Here is a 14536-nt window from a genome sequence, read left to right as displayed (position 1 = left end):
ATACATTTATAAAATGTGAACATTTTTTTCATTTTCCCCTATACCTATGTATAACGCACACTATTTACTTTTGACAATTTTTTGAGGAAAGAAATGCGCTTTATACACGAGAAATTACGGTAACTCGTGTACCCACGTCATTGACCAGGCTAGGCCGCACTTTTTAAAGCCACACACACTCATAGTCTCAGATATTATAGTGTGTAACATGAGGGTGGCGACTCCAAGTGGACACCAATAATAGCTGCACCTTATATGACTTATAAGACTCATTCACTGACACTGATGACTACACAACTCAAATATCTGTGAGGACTGACAGCGAATGAGTACATTTTTTTCTTTAGTTTTTTTGTTTTGTTTAATATTGCAAATGTTTTTTTTAATGAATAATCCATGAACCAATCAGTAGAATATACAATTTTTTAAATAGTTGATAGCTGCAGCCAGTATTGTGTGTGATACCATTGAACATTTACACCCATATGACATGGCATATTTTATGGTGGGAATACATGGACTCTGTGGGCTCTGCGCTATTATTTAACCCATGTTATTCATAAGGCACACTCATATTGGTTGGAATTGGTTTCTGCTACAAAGTACAACCTTAAATAAGACATATTATGCATTTATTTTATTAACAATACAAATCAGAAGCTAACGCTAATCTGCGTCTAGCAATACTCAGTGCAGCTTTCCTTACATTTTGGCTTTGATGTAGTGTTTCACCCCTCTGCGTCCAGATTGCAAATGAATAACACCCCTTGCCACCACTGAATAAAGTTGATTTTAATATCAACTGGGCTCAAACTTCCAGCGACCCTGAACAGGATAAACGATGTAGAAAATGGATCGATAGATGGTTGTGTTTCTGATATTTGTGCGAGGGTCTGAGTCCCCTGTTTGTGCATCTGCTGACAGCACCAGGCTGTCTGACAAGCAGCTCCAGCTTTTGCTGCCACTTGGGATGAGCTGTTAATGCAAACAAGCTAATAAAGGAAGGCCCTGCAAACATTGACGCCGCCGTCTCAGAGGAGTGTCTGTTGGCATTCACACAACCTTGTTACTCATGTAAACAAATCTGTTTTTGTGTGCTGTTGATTCAATGCTCACAATTCGTTTGCCAGTGTTGGAATGATAATTACGCCCTGTAGTTTGTTTGATAACTGTGTCTTCTTTTGTCGAGAAAGAACATCTTAAATTGAATTTCTGGTTACGGCCTGCCCATTAAACTGAAGGTCTCGACATCATAATTTCTACATAATTTTTCCTCAAAGTTTCAATGTCATTCAAAAGTCAGTTTAGGTCGCATTTGCACTGCAGGTCCGATTGCCCAATTCTGATTTAATGCCAATATCCAATTTATTTGACTTAGTATTTTCATGTACATTTAAGTGACATTCAGATAGGAGTGAGGATTCATGCTGGTGGCATGCCTGATTCAGTTTTTTGTTTTTTTTTCGTCTAAGCAAAAGTGGAAAGAATGAAACAAAATACAGTACACTTTTGACAATTCATGTCGACAACAGATCAAAAGAAGTGCTTATCTAGAAGAGCCAGGGCATGACGTTGGCATCACGAAACAGTTGGCCGTCGACATATAGCTTGTCCACAACTCGCCACGCTCATTTGCCTTTGTCGCGGTGATTCTTCATCAACGGGTACAAGATTTTACGCATCTCGTTTATTTCCATGGGGAACTGATCGAGAGGGAGACTAGTTGAAGACAGCTGACTTTATTAAGAAAATTAAAAAGCGCTAACTTGGTGCTAACTTTCAGTGCTAACTTTCAGTGCTAACCAGATGTGGATAGTAATGCGCTACATTTACTCTGTTACATTTACTCAAGTAACATTTTCCATAAACTGTACTTTTTACTTTTACTTGAGCATTTATGTGAAGGACTTTTACTACTTTTACTCCGTTACAATGATCGACACGCCGTTCGCTACTTTTATTTATTCAATCTTGCGTGTGCGCGTCTATTATTAGACTCCATCTTCGACTTCCGTATAGGGTGCCTGTTGCGCCAATCAAACGGGATCACCAATGTCATTTGACTCCAATTCACCAATCAGACGCCACAAGGCAGTCACGTGACCGGGCAGGTAGCCTTCGCAAGCCAATCAAAATGACAAATTTTGCCCCAATCAAACGACACAAGGCATCACATGACCGCGTACATAGCCTTCACGAGCCAATCAAAATGACTCATTTTGGGGGGAAAAAACAGCCGCGCAACTGTTTATTTTACAGACTCCCAAAAACAACAGCTTTTTCATGCAGCTCTTAAATTGTGTCTGCCCAAACTTGGATATTTCAGCCCACTTCTAACTTGAGAAAACACCTTGCGGTAAATTGTTTCTATTGTTGTTTTGGCAGTGGATACAGCAAAATTAGCACTATCTCTATGGTGTCGCACACGCACACACAATCAATAAGTCTGTTCAGCAAACAACTTCTTCATGAAGTCATTTAAGCGAATAAAGCAAATAATGTTTCTGTAGGGCCCAATGTATGTGTTGTTGGCTTATGGGCAGTTAAAAATGTAAATGGTGTCGACTCCTATATATATCATTATTGTTTAATTTTATTTGATGTTCATGTTCTGATTTTTTTTTTTAAATCAGAAGTTACTCACAAGTTACTCTTTACTTGAGTAGTTTTTTCATTAAGTACTTGTTTACTCTTACTCAAATAAATATTTGGATGACTACTTTTTACTTTTACTTGAGTCATATTATTCTAAAGTAACAGTACTATTACTTGAGTACAATATTTGGCTACTCTACCCAACTCTGCTGCTAACTTTGGTGCTAAGTTTCAGAACATCATGTAAGCCTAAAAAGAAGTTAACCGTTCTACAGTATAGTAAACCTTAAACGCAACAAAACATTAACTGATAACAAGCTGTAATGTTATCAGAATCACTTAGTCCTCATAAAAAATAAAACAATAAAAAAGTTTTATTATGTGGCCAAACATTTGCGCACATACAGCACGACATGTCTCTAGAAATGTGTTTCTTCAATTTCATCATCTTTTTCCACTTTGTTGTGGCATGCTGAAAAAAACCCACACGAAAAACCAAAAAAAAAAAAAAAGACAAAAGAAAGAAAAACACAATCCTTTAGATGCTCACTGGGCTGAAGTATTCCAAGATTGGGACCCCAGGGGCTTTTTTTTGGGTCTATTTCGAAATTATTCAACTTCAGGCATGTTCACATATTGACTGGTGTTTTGTCCCAATTCTCGTGAGAAAACTCCTGCAGAAAATCAGGAACGTAACATAATTCCATGTTTCATAGTAGGTATGTTTTGGAGCTGCTTAGCTACATCCGACAAAGGGTGTGTTTAGTACATGTTTATTCGTTGTTGCTTTTGTCAGTTTTAAGTTGTTTCAGTGAGAGGGTACCGACAATTAAGCCCACATGTACATGTAGGAGGTTGATTTCTATTAAGGATTCCTCAGCTCGACTCAGTGCCATTCTGGTTTTATTTAATTTTTGTCCCTTTAACAATTCTGTAAACCATAAGTCACTGATTTATTAGTACGTGTGTGAGTAATTCCAGTTGGCGTGATTCTAAATCTTTGTCAGCATTCATAATTGGCTATTTTATTCACGCTCCTTCCTGAGCTGATTCACTGCATTATACATGTAAAGTCTGTCAATTAGACACACAATAAAAAGTTATAAAAGCTGCTGTGACGGAAGACGTCAACGTACAATTAAGGTTTTGAACAGGCTGCAGCGTACAGATAAAAAAAAGGCCATCATTCTTTTGTTCCTCTGACAGTCTTTACAATGCTACATAAAAGGACTCTTCCGGCTTCCCTTTATTTCATACAGCATTTCATTATAAAAAATTAATATAGTACTTTAGGCTAGTCAGCGCCCCTTTGTTGCCATTGTGAGCTCTGAATTAAATTTAGACACACATTACGTTCTGAAATAGTTCTTCTTACAGTAGATTCCAATCTGAAAGCTGCAGTAATTCACCTACACGTGGAATCACGCTCGCAGGGCTACTTCCTGAATTATTTTTTACATAACTGAAGATGACTGGCAAACCAATTTTAAATTATATGTTATGCCAGTATGTGGCATTTGAGTCCAAATAAAAAAGCACTATTATGGAGACGTTTACCTATGAAATACAAATATAATGTTATGATGTCGTACAGTTCTACACCACTGCAAAATACAGCCAAAATAATATTTTAATCATATGTGTTTATATTGTAATATTTGTATTTATTTTTATTTTGTATTATACTTTAATTGATTTCTCTCTAACAGTGTCAATCAAAACTGAGCATTAGTAATTGTGAAGGCAGAATTCTTTTTATACAGCTCATGAATTGGATCTTTTATAATTATTATTATTATGGTTGTTGTTGTTATTGTTGTTTTTATGAACAAATATGAATACTATACCACATTTACTACTTAAATATTATCAAATGATATTTGAACATGTTTGTGTATCTGTATATTGTAATATTTCTATTAATTTTCATTTTGTTTTATACGTTACTTTTGTCTATAAAATAAACGCGCGTCCCCACTGATCCACAAGAGCACCTTCAAAAAGATGGCGGTGCGGTGGGCGACTGGTTGGAGCGTCTGCCTCACAGTTCTGAGGAGCGTGGTTCAATCCCCGGCCCCGCCTGTCTGGAGTTTGCATGTTCTCCCCGTGCCTGCGTGGGTTTCTCCGGGCACTCCGGTTTCCTCCCACATCCCAAAAATATGCATTAATTGGAGACTCTAAACTGCCCGTAGGCATGACTGTGAGTGCGAATGGTTGTTTGTTTGTATGTGCCCTGCGATTGGCTGGCAACCAGTTCAGGGTGTACCCCGCCTTCTGCCCGATGATAGCTGGGATAGGCTCCAGCACGCCCGCGACCCTAGTGAGGAGAAGCGGCTCAGAAAATGGATGGATGTTATAATGAATGGTTAAATTGATTCCTCTGTGACAGTGTCAATCAAAACTGATCATTATGAATTTTTGATACAGCTCTTGTATTGATGACTTATTTGTATTATTATACTATTATTATTGTCCATTGTATTGTTAGTTATCTATTTTTAATGTTTTTAAAATTATTATTACTTAATTTCCACTTCTAAAATTCCATTGACCACATTAGTGCTTTAAATGTCTTCATGATTGTCCACAGAATTATGTGTCTTAGTAATGGATTAGTGGAGGTTTGTCTGAGTCCCCCGCTGCCTTAGCCCAGACATTCAACACGTGCAAAAGCCTTGATGATACTCCCTGGTGCTAATCCACGCAGGAGCATTTTAATTTGCAGTCCATTCCTGTGGCCGCCCCTGTGCTCTCTTTATAGGCCCGGGAATTTCGTCTGCAAGCTCGGAATGCCGCACTTGAATAGCCGGCACGCCACAGAGAGCCTGCTGCATAACGAGTCTGTCACTCACAAGAAAATGTTGCAGTGTTTGTGTGTGCGCGTGTGTGTGTGTGCATCCGCGTGTGCATCCGCGTGTGTCTGTGTTTGTGAGTGAGTGTGATGCCAAAGGTTATGTCGGTGTTCTTGCTTGGTGAGAGAGAGAGAGAGAGAGACTTGTCCTTGGAAAACATGCAACCTTAAGCAGACGTATACTATCCATCCATCCATTTTCCGTACATCTCATCCTCACCAGGGTCACGGGCGTGCTGGCACCTATCTCAGCAGACTTTGGCCGAGAGGCAGGGTACACCCTGAACTGGTCACCAACCAATTTCAGCTAAAGACAACCAATGCAAGATCTGTATCAGAAAATTACTGCTTTTACAACGGCTTTTAATTTCCCTGTAATTATTGAGTTGTTGTTATTATTATAACAGTTGGTCTGCCTATTTTTATGACTGGAGTTGCTTGCAAAAATGTTAGTTTTTTAATTTTTCAAATTCGGAGCCAAGTGCTTGCTTCTTGTTGTTTAGTGCCATTCCCAGTTAAATTTCACTCAAACACTAAACATAAAACAAAGAGATTTGCAGATTGTCTATTTACCAAACTGCATAACTTTACCTTACAAAAGTTTGCTAGCTAAATGCTAACATACAATGCAAAATGCCATAGATGGGCTTACGAAACTAGCAGCGAATTCACTGTAATTATAACCCTTTAAGCAACGGATATTTGAAAACAAATGGCAGCAACACATGCAGACAGTGCATAATAATATAGACAGGCATGTATTCTTTATCCTCTATGAAAAACTATAAATATTATTGCACCTTAGTTGAGACAGGCTTCTGTGTTTCAAAGCAATGAATTGAATTATCTTGATGCAAAAGCTTTTAGTTCCTTACATTCTATTTCAATATGTTATTACGCTATGTTTTTATAAAGTACAATGCTGTAGACTGCAAATGTTCCCGCTAAAAAACATCACAAAAATGTTTGTGTTTTTCGGGGCGCTGGAACAGATTAATTTCAATGTGAAAGATGATTTGAGGTATGAGTGTTTTGAGTCCTGAGCAAGGTTCACTCGTCACAGAACAAATGAAACTCATCAGTCAAGGCAATGTTTGTTTTGATCATTAAAGCATCATAAAAGAATCATTTTAACTTAGAAAGCAAACATAAAAGGTTTCTCTCTCGATGTATTACTTCAACATACTTCCTTGACACAAATTCCTTTAGATAGGGACTTTGCGGGTCTTAGGGCTTTTCAGAAAAAGCTAAAAAACAATGCAATAAAGGGGAGTTTTTCAGCATGCATTTTAACAATTAGATTAATCGGGGGTATTTAGGTCAATAAAGAGTGCGTATTCGCTCATAATACCTCTGGTTATTTTAAATATATTTTAATGATGAACATGAGCACTCGATGATGTGATGCAAGCAAGTTTCAAACATGTATGGTTTTGAAATTGTATAATACTTGACCTCAGTCAGTGATTAAGGACGTTAAGTGCTCCGACTTCATCCCTCAGTGCATCCTAAAGTGGCTGTCAGCCTCGTAGTGATTCGTTTAATACAACTCTGTGCTTTGGGTTGTGTGTGTGTGCAGCTGCTGCAGTGGCGGGCCCATCAGGAGGAGGTGGCCGAGCTACAAGCGGCCATTGCTGCCAGACAGCAGGAAGAAGCCGAGGCCATTTTGAAAAGGGAGCAGGAGAAAGAGGCTGCCCTGCGGGCATATCAGAAGGAACAGGTGAACCTGTTTGCATCCCACATACACCGTGGAACCCCTGGGGTCTTACATTCACAATTTGACTAAGGAATTTGGGAAATACAGTGGAAAAAAAGTCTGCACACCCGTCCAAATGGCAGGTTTTTGTGATATAAAATAAATGAGACTAAGAAATCATTTCAAAACTTTTTTCACCATTAATGTGACCTATAAAATGTACAACGCAATTGAACGTTTTTTGTTTGTTTTTTTTCCAAGAAGGGAAGTAAAAATTAACAACTGAGATTATGTGGTTGCACAAGTTCATTATAAGTGGGGATGTGGCTGTGTTTAGAAAAAAATCCCATTCAAACTCATGTGAAATGGGAGTCAGCACACACCTGCCACCATTTAGAGTGCCTCTGATTAACCCCAAATGAAGTTCAGTTGTTCTGGTAGGCTTTTCCTGACTTTTTTTTTTTTTGGCTTTCTGAAGCCTGATGGTTTTGTGGAAAATGTGACTGCTATTTGGAACTGTTCATAATAACATCTTCCATCTTGTATAAGGCCCCAGTTCCAGCTCGTCAATTCTCAACACAGCTACGTCCCAGTTACAAGGTGTTTTCGCTTGCACAACTACTTGATCTCAGTTGTTTAATTTTACTTCCCATCTCGAGAAAAAAAAATCATCACAAAAACCGAGCATTTGAAAAGGAGTGTGGGGGGATGTGGCTGTTTTCAGAATTAAGCAATCACATTTAAACTCGTGTTAAATAGGTGTCAGCACACACCTACCACCATTTAAAGTTACTCTGATTAATCTTAAATAAAGTTCAGATGTTCAAGTAGTCACTTCATTTTTTACACCACAAAAAGCTGTCATTTGAACAAGGGTGTGTAGACTTTTTATATCCACTGTAGGTAATGCGCCTTATAGGCCCTACTTATTTTGTTTTTTTTCAAACTGTTTTACGAGTGAAAACAAAACTCAAAAAAAAAAAAAGCCCTGCGAATGGCTGGCTATCCCAGTGTGAACTGGGATAGGCTCCTCCTCACCCTTGACCCTTATGAAGATTATAGAAAATGTATGGATGGATAACAGTCAATCAATTAGTTTATAGTATTTTATCCCCACAGCAAATGTAGTCAAATGTCCATCACTGCTTCTTCATATTACTAGTGATAATATAGGACAAATGGAAACAAAAAACAGTGCAGGGTAACTCAGTTTTATCATGGTATAAATTCCACAGTGAGTGACATGTTGCAAGGTATTTTATCAACAATAAATCATCGTGCTTGAAAACCAGCTTCCCCTGAAAAGGAACATAATCATGCATTAGTGTGACTGTTTAATTAAGTCTTTCCCCTGGGCTGAGACACGATGATTAATGAGAGCGTTTACCATGCATTTGATTCCTCATAATTTACCACAACAGTCAGCCAGATACTGAAATATCATCTCATTTTCTCTATTTACACTTATCTGATTCCGACATGGTCGCAATCAATAGGACACAAGACCGTTAAGAGACGTGAGCAAGTCAGATTTGGGAGCCGGCAGCGCCACCGTTCCTCGGGCTGTTGTCGGGCTCTCTGTTCGTAAACGTCGGCAGTAATGTTTTCCCCTCAGCTCCGGAAATTTCATTTGGAGCAGCAGAGGAGGAGGGAGGAGCTGGAGCAGAGAGATCAGGAGAGGCTTGCTAAGCTGAGGAGTGCCATGGACGAACAGGCCAGGCAAGATAAAGAGAGGTGAGCAATGCATTGTGGGATCTAGAGTTTTCACCACTTGACATGAAAGTGAATCGCAAGACATATGACAATGACAGTTATAGCTTACCCTTCTATTCCATGCCATCCCATGACCTACCATAAAATGTTTAGCATGGATGCCTAGTCTCTCTACCAATGACCTCTCACCCCGGACCTGGTACAGCCTGCTATGCCTTTAGGCCATAATAAAGCATACCGAAATACACCAAACAAGTCACACCATAACATACTTTTCCACCGCTCCATACCATACATGTTGTAGCATACCTTGCCATGTCATAACCTTACTATACATGGCATACCATACAAGCCATGCCATCACATACTTTGCCATGCCCTACCATAGTATACATGCCATACTATACCCTACAATGCTATGCCAAGTCACACCATACCAGAGAATACACACTACAGTACTCTGCTACTATTGCGTGCTTCTTGAAATAGCTAATGTCTCTTTTAATTACTAAGGTATTAAACCTCACAGACCACATTTCAACCCTAGTCAAAATATAAAGCTTTTAAAATGTAATTAGCTAGCGGCGGCATTAACATAGACTGAAGCCAGTCTAGTACTACACCAAACAAGCCACTATGACCAAATATACAATATGTTTAGGACATAAACACGTTGGTACAGAGTCTTTGAACAATATAAGGTTACTTGTAATGTGGTAATGGTGATACAATGACAATTGTGCAAATGGTGCAGAGAGTCCTCAAGCACTTTAAAGTGTCCAGTAGTGTGGTAATATTGATCAACAACAGCAACAGCAAATAACGCAGTGACGACTCTACAACAATGAATACGGTAATAACAGACAACAACAGAGAAGTGCAATATTGTCAAAAATTGCCAAAATGTCGCTATGGAATTATAAGTCAACACTTCAAAAATGCAAAATTTTACCAAGTGAATTTGTCATATTTTTAGTGAAACATTTTACTGTACATACTTATTTTAAGACATTTTTTTTAAAGACTTTTTTCGAAATCTTCAGCAAAATTTGTTTTAAGATACTATTTGATAGATAGATATTATTTTAAGAATCTTATAAAGTCATTTCATACTAGTTTGATTGGCAGATTTGAAATTTTTTATTTTCTTTTTACTTGTTTTGAGGAAAGTAATTTTTTCCAGTGAACTGTTTAAGAAATTAATGGAAAGAGGGATGCAGCTACTGGAATGTCTGCTGGTTTGGGCATTGTTTGATAGCGAGTTATGATGCATAACGTCTCACGTGATTTGCTTTGTATTTCAATCACCCCGTATAATCACATTGTACGGTATGTAGGTATCCACTCCAGATGCGACAGTGAATGAAAGTAGGATTCGTGAGACCTGTGGAGTATAGAAACAGAAAGCAGAGCATAGCACACTGGCAGCCTCATAAAAAGCTCCAACGCTTGGAGGAGTGCTGTGTCAGGAGCAATGTGTAATGTGTGTGTGTGTGTTTGCGGCGCAGTGACAGATGGAAAGGAGGGCATGTGCGGTCTAATGTCTTCACCCTCCGCGCTCTCCCCAGGGTACGCTTCCGGGTGGAGATGTTGCAGCGGCGCCAGGAGGCGAGGGAGGCCAGTGAGTTGGAACGTCAAAGGGAGGAAGCAGAGAGGCACAACCGTTTGGAAGCACTCCGAAACCAGGTGGATCATTATATGCCTTTAACTCCCTTAAACGCATTGATTCGATCTGCCACTGGAATAGACCCAAAACACTTGCAAAAGTCTTTAATTTGTGCTGGGGCATCACGCCACCATTTGGTACCAAGTGAGAATGCACAATTACAGTCACAACAATCTCATGAAGGGTGACGCAAATACGAATCATAAAGGACCGCAAGAAATGTTTTTCAAAGAGTCAAAGGGCCATTTATTGAGGTCATTTAGGCCACATGCAATAATGCTGGAATATTCAAAATGGAATGTCTTTTTCATTCAAAACAACAAAAAGACAAACTAATATCACATATTTCCATTTTGACATAAAATAAATATAATAAATATTTACACAGTTGTCAAAGCATCATAACTGCTCAAAAAGTTAAAAAAAAAAAAAGTTTAAACAACTAGTGATGTCAAATGAATACCATTCTTACAGCATCAATCAAAAACTGAAAATTATTGTCTTACAATTTTTGTGTTAGATTTGAGTAGCTTTATCATCTATGTCACTTTAAATGTAAATTGTGTTGACTTCAGGTTGCTGTGGTGGCAGAGTCTGACTCAGACAGAATGATGGGAGGCACTCAGTCTTGGCGAAATCGAAACTTGACTGTCGAAGAAGTTGATATCCAGAGGCCTCTGTTTGGACTCCACACATACACGGACGCACAGGTGAAACTTCTGTTTGTAGAGATTGGAAAAAAGTGCGGGACAGTGAGCCTCCCCTCAAAGAACAGGTACTGTTCTTTCCAAGTATAAAAAGGGTTAATCATTTCATTTTTAAAAAAAATACATTTTGTTTTCAAAAAGCAGGTTTTTGTTTTGTTTTTTTACATTCTGCCTTTACACAGATGCTTGACCCACAGATAATGAAAAGAAAACAGCAAGGTGTTTGGTGTGTGATACTGTCACCTGGTGGCATTATAGAGGCATTACTGGAATTAATTAATTGCACAGCTCATATTCAACTGGATGGCAGCATGAATAATACAGCTTTATGAGGTGCAGGGTTCAAATGTCCTCTCCTGTGTGGAGTTCTCCCTGTGCTTGTGTGGCTTGCTTCAAGTACAGTGGCTGTAAAAGGTGTACACGTCACTGTTCAAATACCAGGTTTTTGTGATATAAAAATAAGACAGCGATAAATCATTTCTAAACTTTATTTTTCCACCATTAATGTACAACTCTAGGGAATGCCTACTTGAACATCTGAACTTTACTTGGTGTTGATCAGAGGCACTTTAAATGGTGGCAGTTGCGTGCTGTCTCCAATTTCACATTAGTTTGCATGTGATTGGTAAATTTATTTACTCAGTTGTTTATTTTTACTTCCCCTCTCAAAATGATGTGCAGGTTATAGGTGGCATTAATGGTGGAAAAATGTTTTAATTTATTTATCTTGGGCTTATTTTCTTTTGTCACAAAAACCTGTCATTTGAACAGGGGTGTGTAGATTTTCTATTTCAGATCCATTTTACCTCCATCTATCCATCCATTGTATTCCGCTTATCCGAGGTCGGGTTGCGGGGGCAGCAGCTTCAGCAGGGAAGCCCAGACTTCCCTCTCCCAAGCCACTTGCTCCAGCTCTTCCGAGGGGATCCCGAGGCGTTCCCGGGCAAGCCGAGAGACGTTGTCTCTCCAGCGTATCCTGGGTCTTCCTCGGGGTCTCCTCCCTGTGGGACGTGCCCGGAACACCTCACCCGGGAGGCATCCATGAGGCATCCTAAACAGATGCCTGAACCACCTCATCTGGCTCCTCTCAATGCGGAGGAGCACCGGCTCTACTCTGAGCCCCTCCCGGATGACCGAGCTTCTCGCCCTATCTTTAAGGGAGAGCCCGGACACCCTGCGGAGGAAATTCATTTCGGTCGCTTGTATCCGGGATCTTGTTCTTTCGGTCACGACCCACAGCTCGTGACCATAGGTGAGGGTAGGAATCTAGATCGACCGGTAAATTGAGAGCTTCACTTTCATTTTACCTTCAGTGGCTAAAACGACGTCAGGTTTTCAAATGTGTTTTTTTTTTTTTTTTTTCTCAAGCTGCTGTTTCACCTGAGTGCCCCGAAGGGGACACTTTGAAAAGAATTTTTCTTTTTAACCAACCACTGCAGCTGCTTTGTCACTTGTATCTGAGCTCCAAATAGTTTCAGGCTCCTCCTTTTTCATTTTGTTTTTTTTAACCCAAAAAATGCCATTTATGTTTTGCTTTATCTTTCATCTGCGAATGACCACTGACCCGCACAGTGGCAGATATTATGCAAGCGGTTTGGCAGCTTAAACAATGTTTGCCCCCGTTTATACAGACTGTTATGAACAGCTTTGAGCTCAAGGCCACTGGTTCCATCTGTGGTTGTTCTTATGCAACAATGACTAATGATTTTCTAACTTGGAAATACTTCTCCCTAAAATGCCATCCGGTGAGAGATGAGTGACTAATCATGAGGCATGAAATTATTTGCAAACCATGGGATGTCAGGCACAGTATGAAACTTGACTTGTTGTCTTCTCTTCTATTGTGTAGATTGTCGCCGATCCCAGATTGCGGGTCGAGCAGGCCCTGAGGGATGCTGGCTTGCACCACACCCAGTATGCCCAAGAGGTCCTGGCCCATATCAAGCCCCCGAAACCACCACGACGAGACACCAAATCTGAGCTCCAGTTTTAAGCAAGTAAGTTGAATGGTTAGCTTTTAACTTCTATTGATACAAGAAAGTGTTTTTTGACAGAGATATTAATGAATGATTAATCTCCCCTTTTTGAGGTAACACAGTCTTTTACACCAATGGTTCTCAAACCTTTTACACCAAGTACTACAGCCTTAAAAAATACTTATCTCTCCAAATACCACCACAGACTTAAGTACATTATTGGAAATAAAACAACTGTACTTAAATAATAATGTGTTTAAGATCTATTGCACATAAAAGTTAAATAGAACATTTGACTAGATCAATTATTACAATCAAATAGTTCTTAAAGATTAAATGCAAACGTATTGAACTCAAAAGTTAAATACAACTGAACTGTATTTGGCTAGTGATTCTTTCATAAGCCACTAGCTAACCATTCCCCAAAAATATATTGGTTCTTGTGCAGGGATTCTCATATTTAACCGTATGAGAATGACACAATAACTTGTGGTCAGTGTGGTGCAGAAGGTAAGCATACGCCTTGCAACTGGAGGGGTGCCAGTTCGTAACCCCACCCGAGCACATGTCATCAGTGTGTCCCTTGCCTATGAATGAATGTGGTTAGGGGCCGTAGGCACAGAATGGCAGCCACGCTTCTATCACACTGCCCCAGGGCAGCTGTGACTACACAAGTAGTTTACTACCACCAGGGTGTGAATGAGGAATGAATGAATAATGCATGAAATTGTAAAATGACAGCCCACTGGCGTAGGTACAGTTAAGTTTAAAATGATTCACAATTTCAGTTAGTGTATTTTTATGTGGTGAGTGGGTATATTTTACTTGTGAATGACACAAGAAAGTGAAGTGAAGAACTGTAAATGTGTAATTATTATACCAGACCGTTACATGCTGGCGATATATAGAAGTGCTGCTGTATCAAAATGAGTTGTCTTCCCCCATAATTTAATGTGGTCACAATATGTTTGTCTTAGAAATTCAATCCATTCATCTTTTGCTGTGGCTCAACATTTAAATAAACTTTATCACATTTTTTTATCAGATGGTTTAGTCACAGACTTTCCCCCAAAAAATGTTGTGCTTCTCTTTCATCAGTAGTGCATTAAAATGTACAAAACGGGGAAATTTATCTCGCCTGGGGAAAGGAGCTCAGCACCCCAAAACCTCTGATCCTAGAAAATAAATAAATACATGTATACCCACTCACCACATAAAAATACACACTACTGCCTACTTTTCTACTGCCTATAAAAGTGTAATGCATTATTATTACTAAGAATAATAAATAATAATACATTTTAATTTTTTCAGACGCTTTACATAGTTTAA

General features: G+C 39.2%; 1 protein-coding gene across 2 annotated transcripts in view; it reads left to right on the top strand.

Annotated features, from left to right (window-relative positions):
• The window catches only part of LOC133487247 (coiled-coil domain-containing protein 148-like), a 37900-nt gene extending 24525 nt beyond the window's left edge, over positions 1 to 13375 (top strand). For both annotated transcript variants that reach the window (XM_061793568.1, XM_061793567.1), the window contains exons 11-15: positions 7026 to 7166; positions 8758 to 8876; positions 10424 to 10541; positions 11097 to 11231; positions 13078 to 13375. In XM_061793568.1, coding sequence (XP_061649552.1) covers positions 7026 to 7166; positions 8758 to 8876; positions 10424 to 10541; positions 11097 to 11231; positions 13078 to 13221 — 657 coding nt within the window. In that variant the 3' untranslated portion in view covers positions 13222 to 13375. The remainder of the gene's footprint in view (positions 1 to 7025; positions 7167 to 8757; positions 8877 to 10423; positions 10542 to 11096; positions 11232 to 13077) is intronic.
• Positions 13376 to 14536: the final 1161 nt, after the last annotated feature.

The sequence above is a fragment of the Phyllopteryx taeniolatus genome, chromosome 12 (genome assembly GCF_024500385.1).
Source record: "Phyllopteryx taeniolatus isolate TA_2022b chromosome 12, UOR_Ptae_1.2, whole genome shotgun sequence".
Classification (NCBI taxonomy): Eukaryota; Metazoa; Chordata; class Actinopteri; order Syngnathiformes; family Syngnathidae; genus Phyllopteryx; species Phyllopteryx taeniolatus.
Note: the sequence above shows the minus strand (reverse complement) of the source record. Positions and strands in the feature narration are given on the sequence as shown.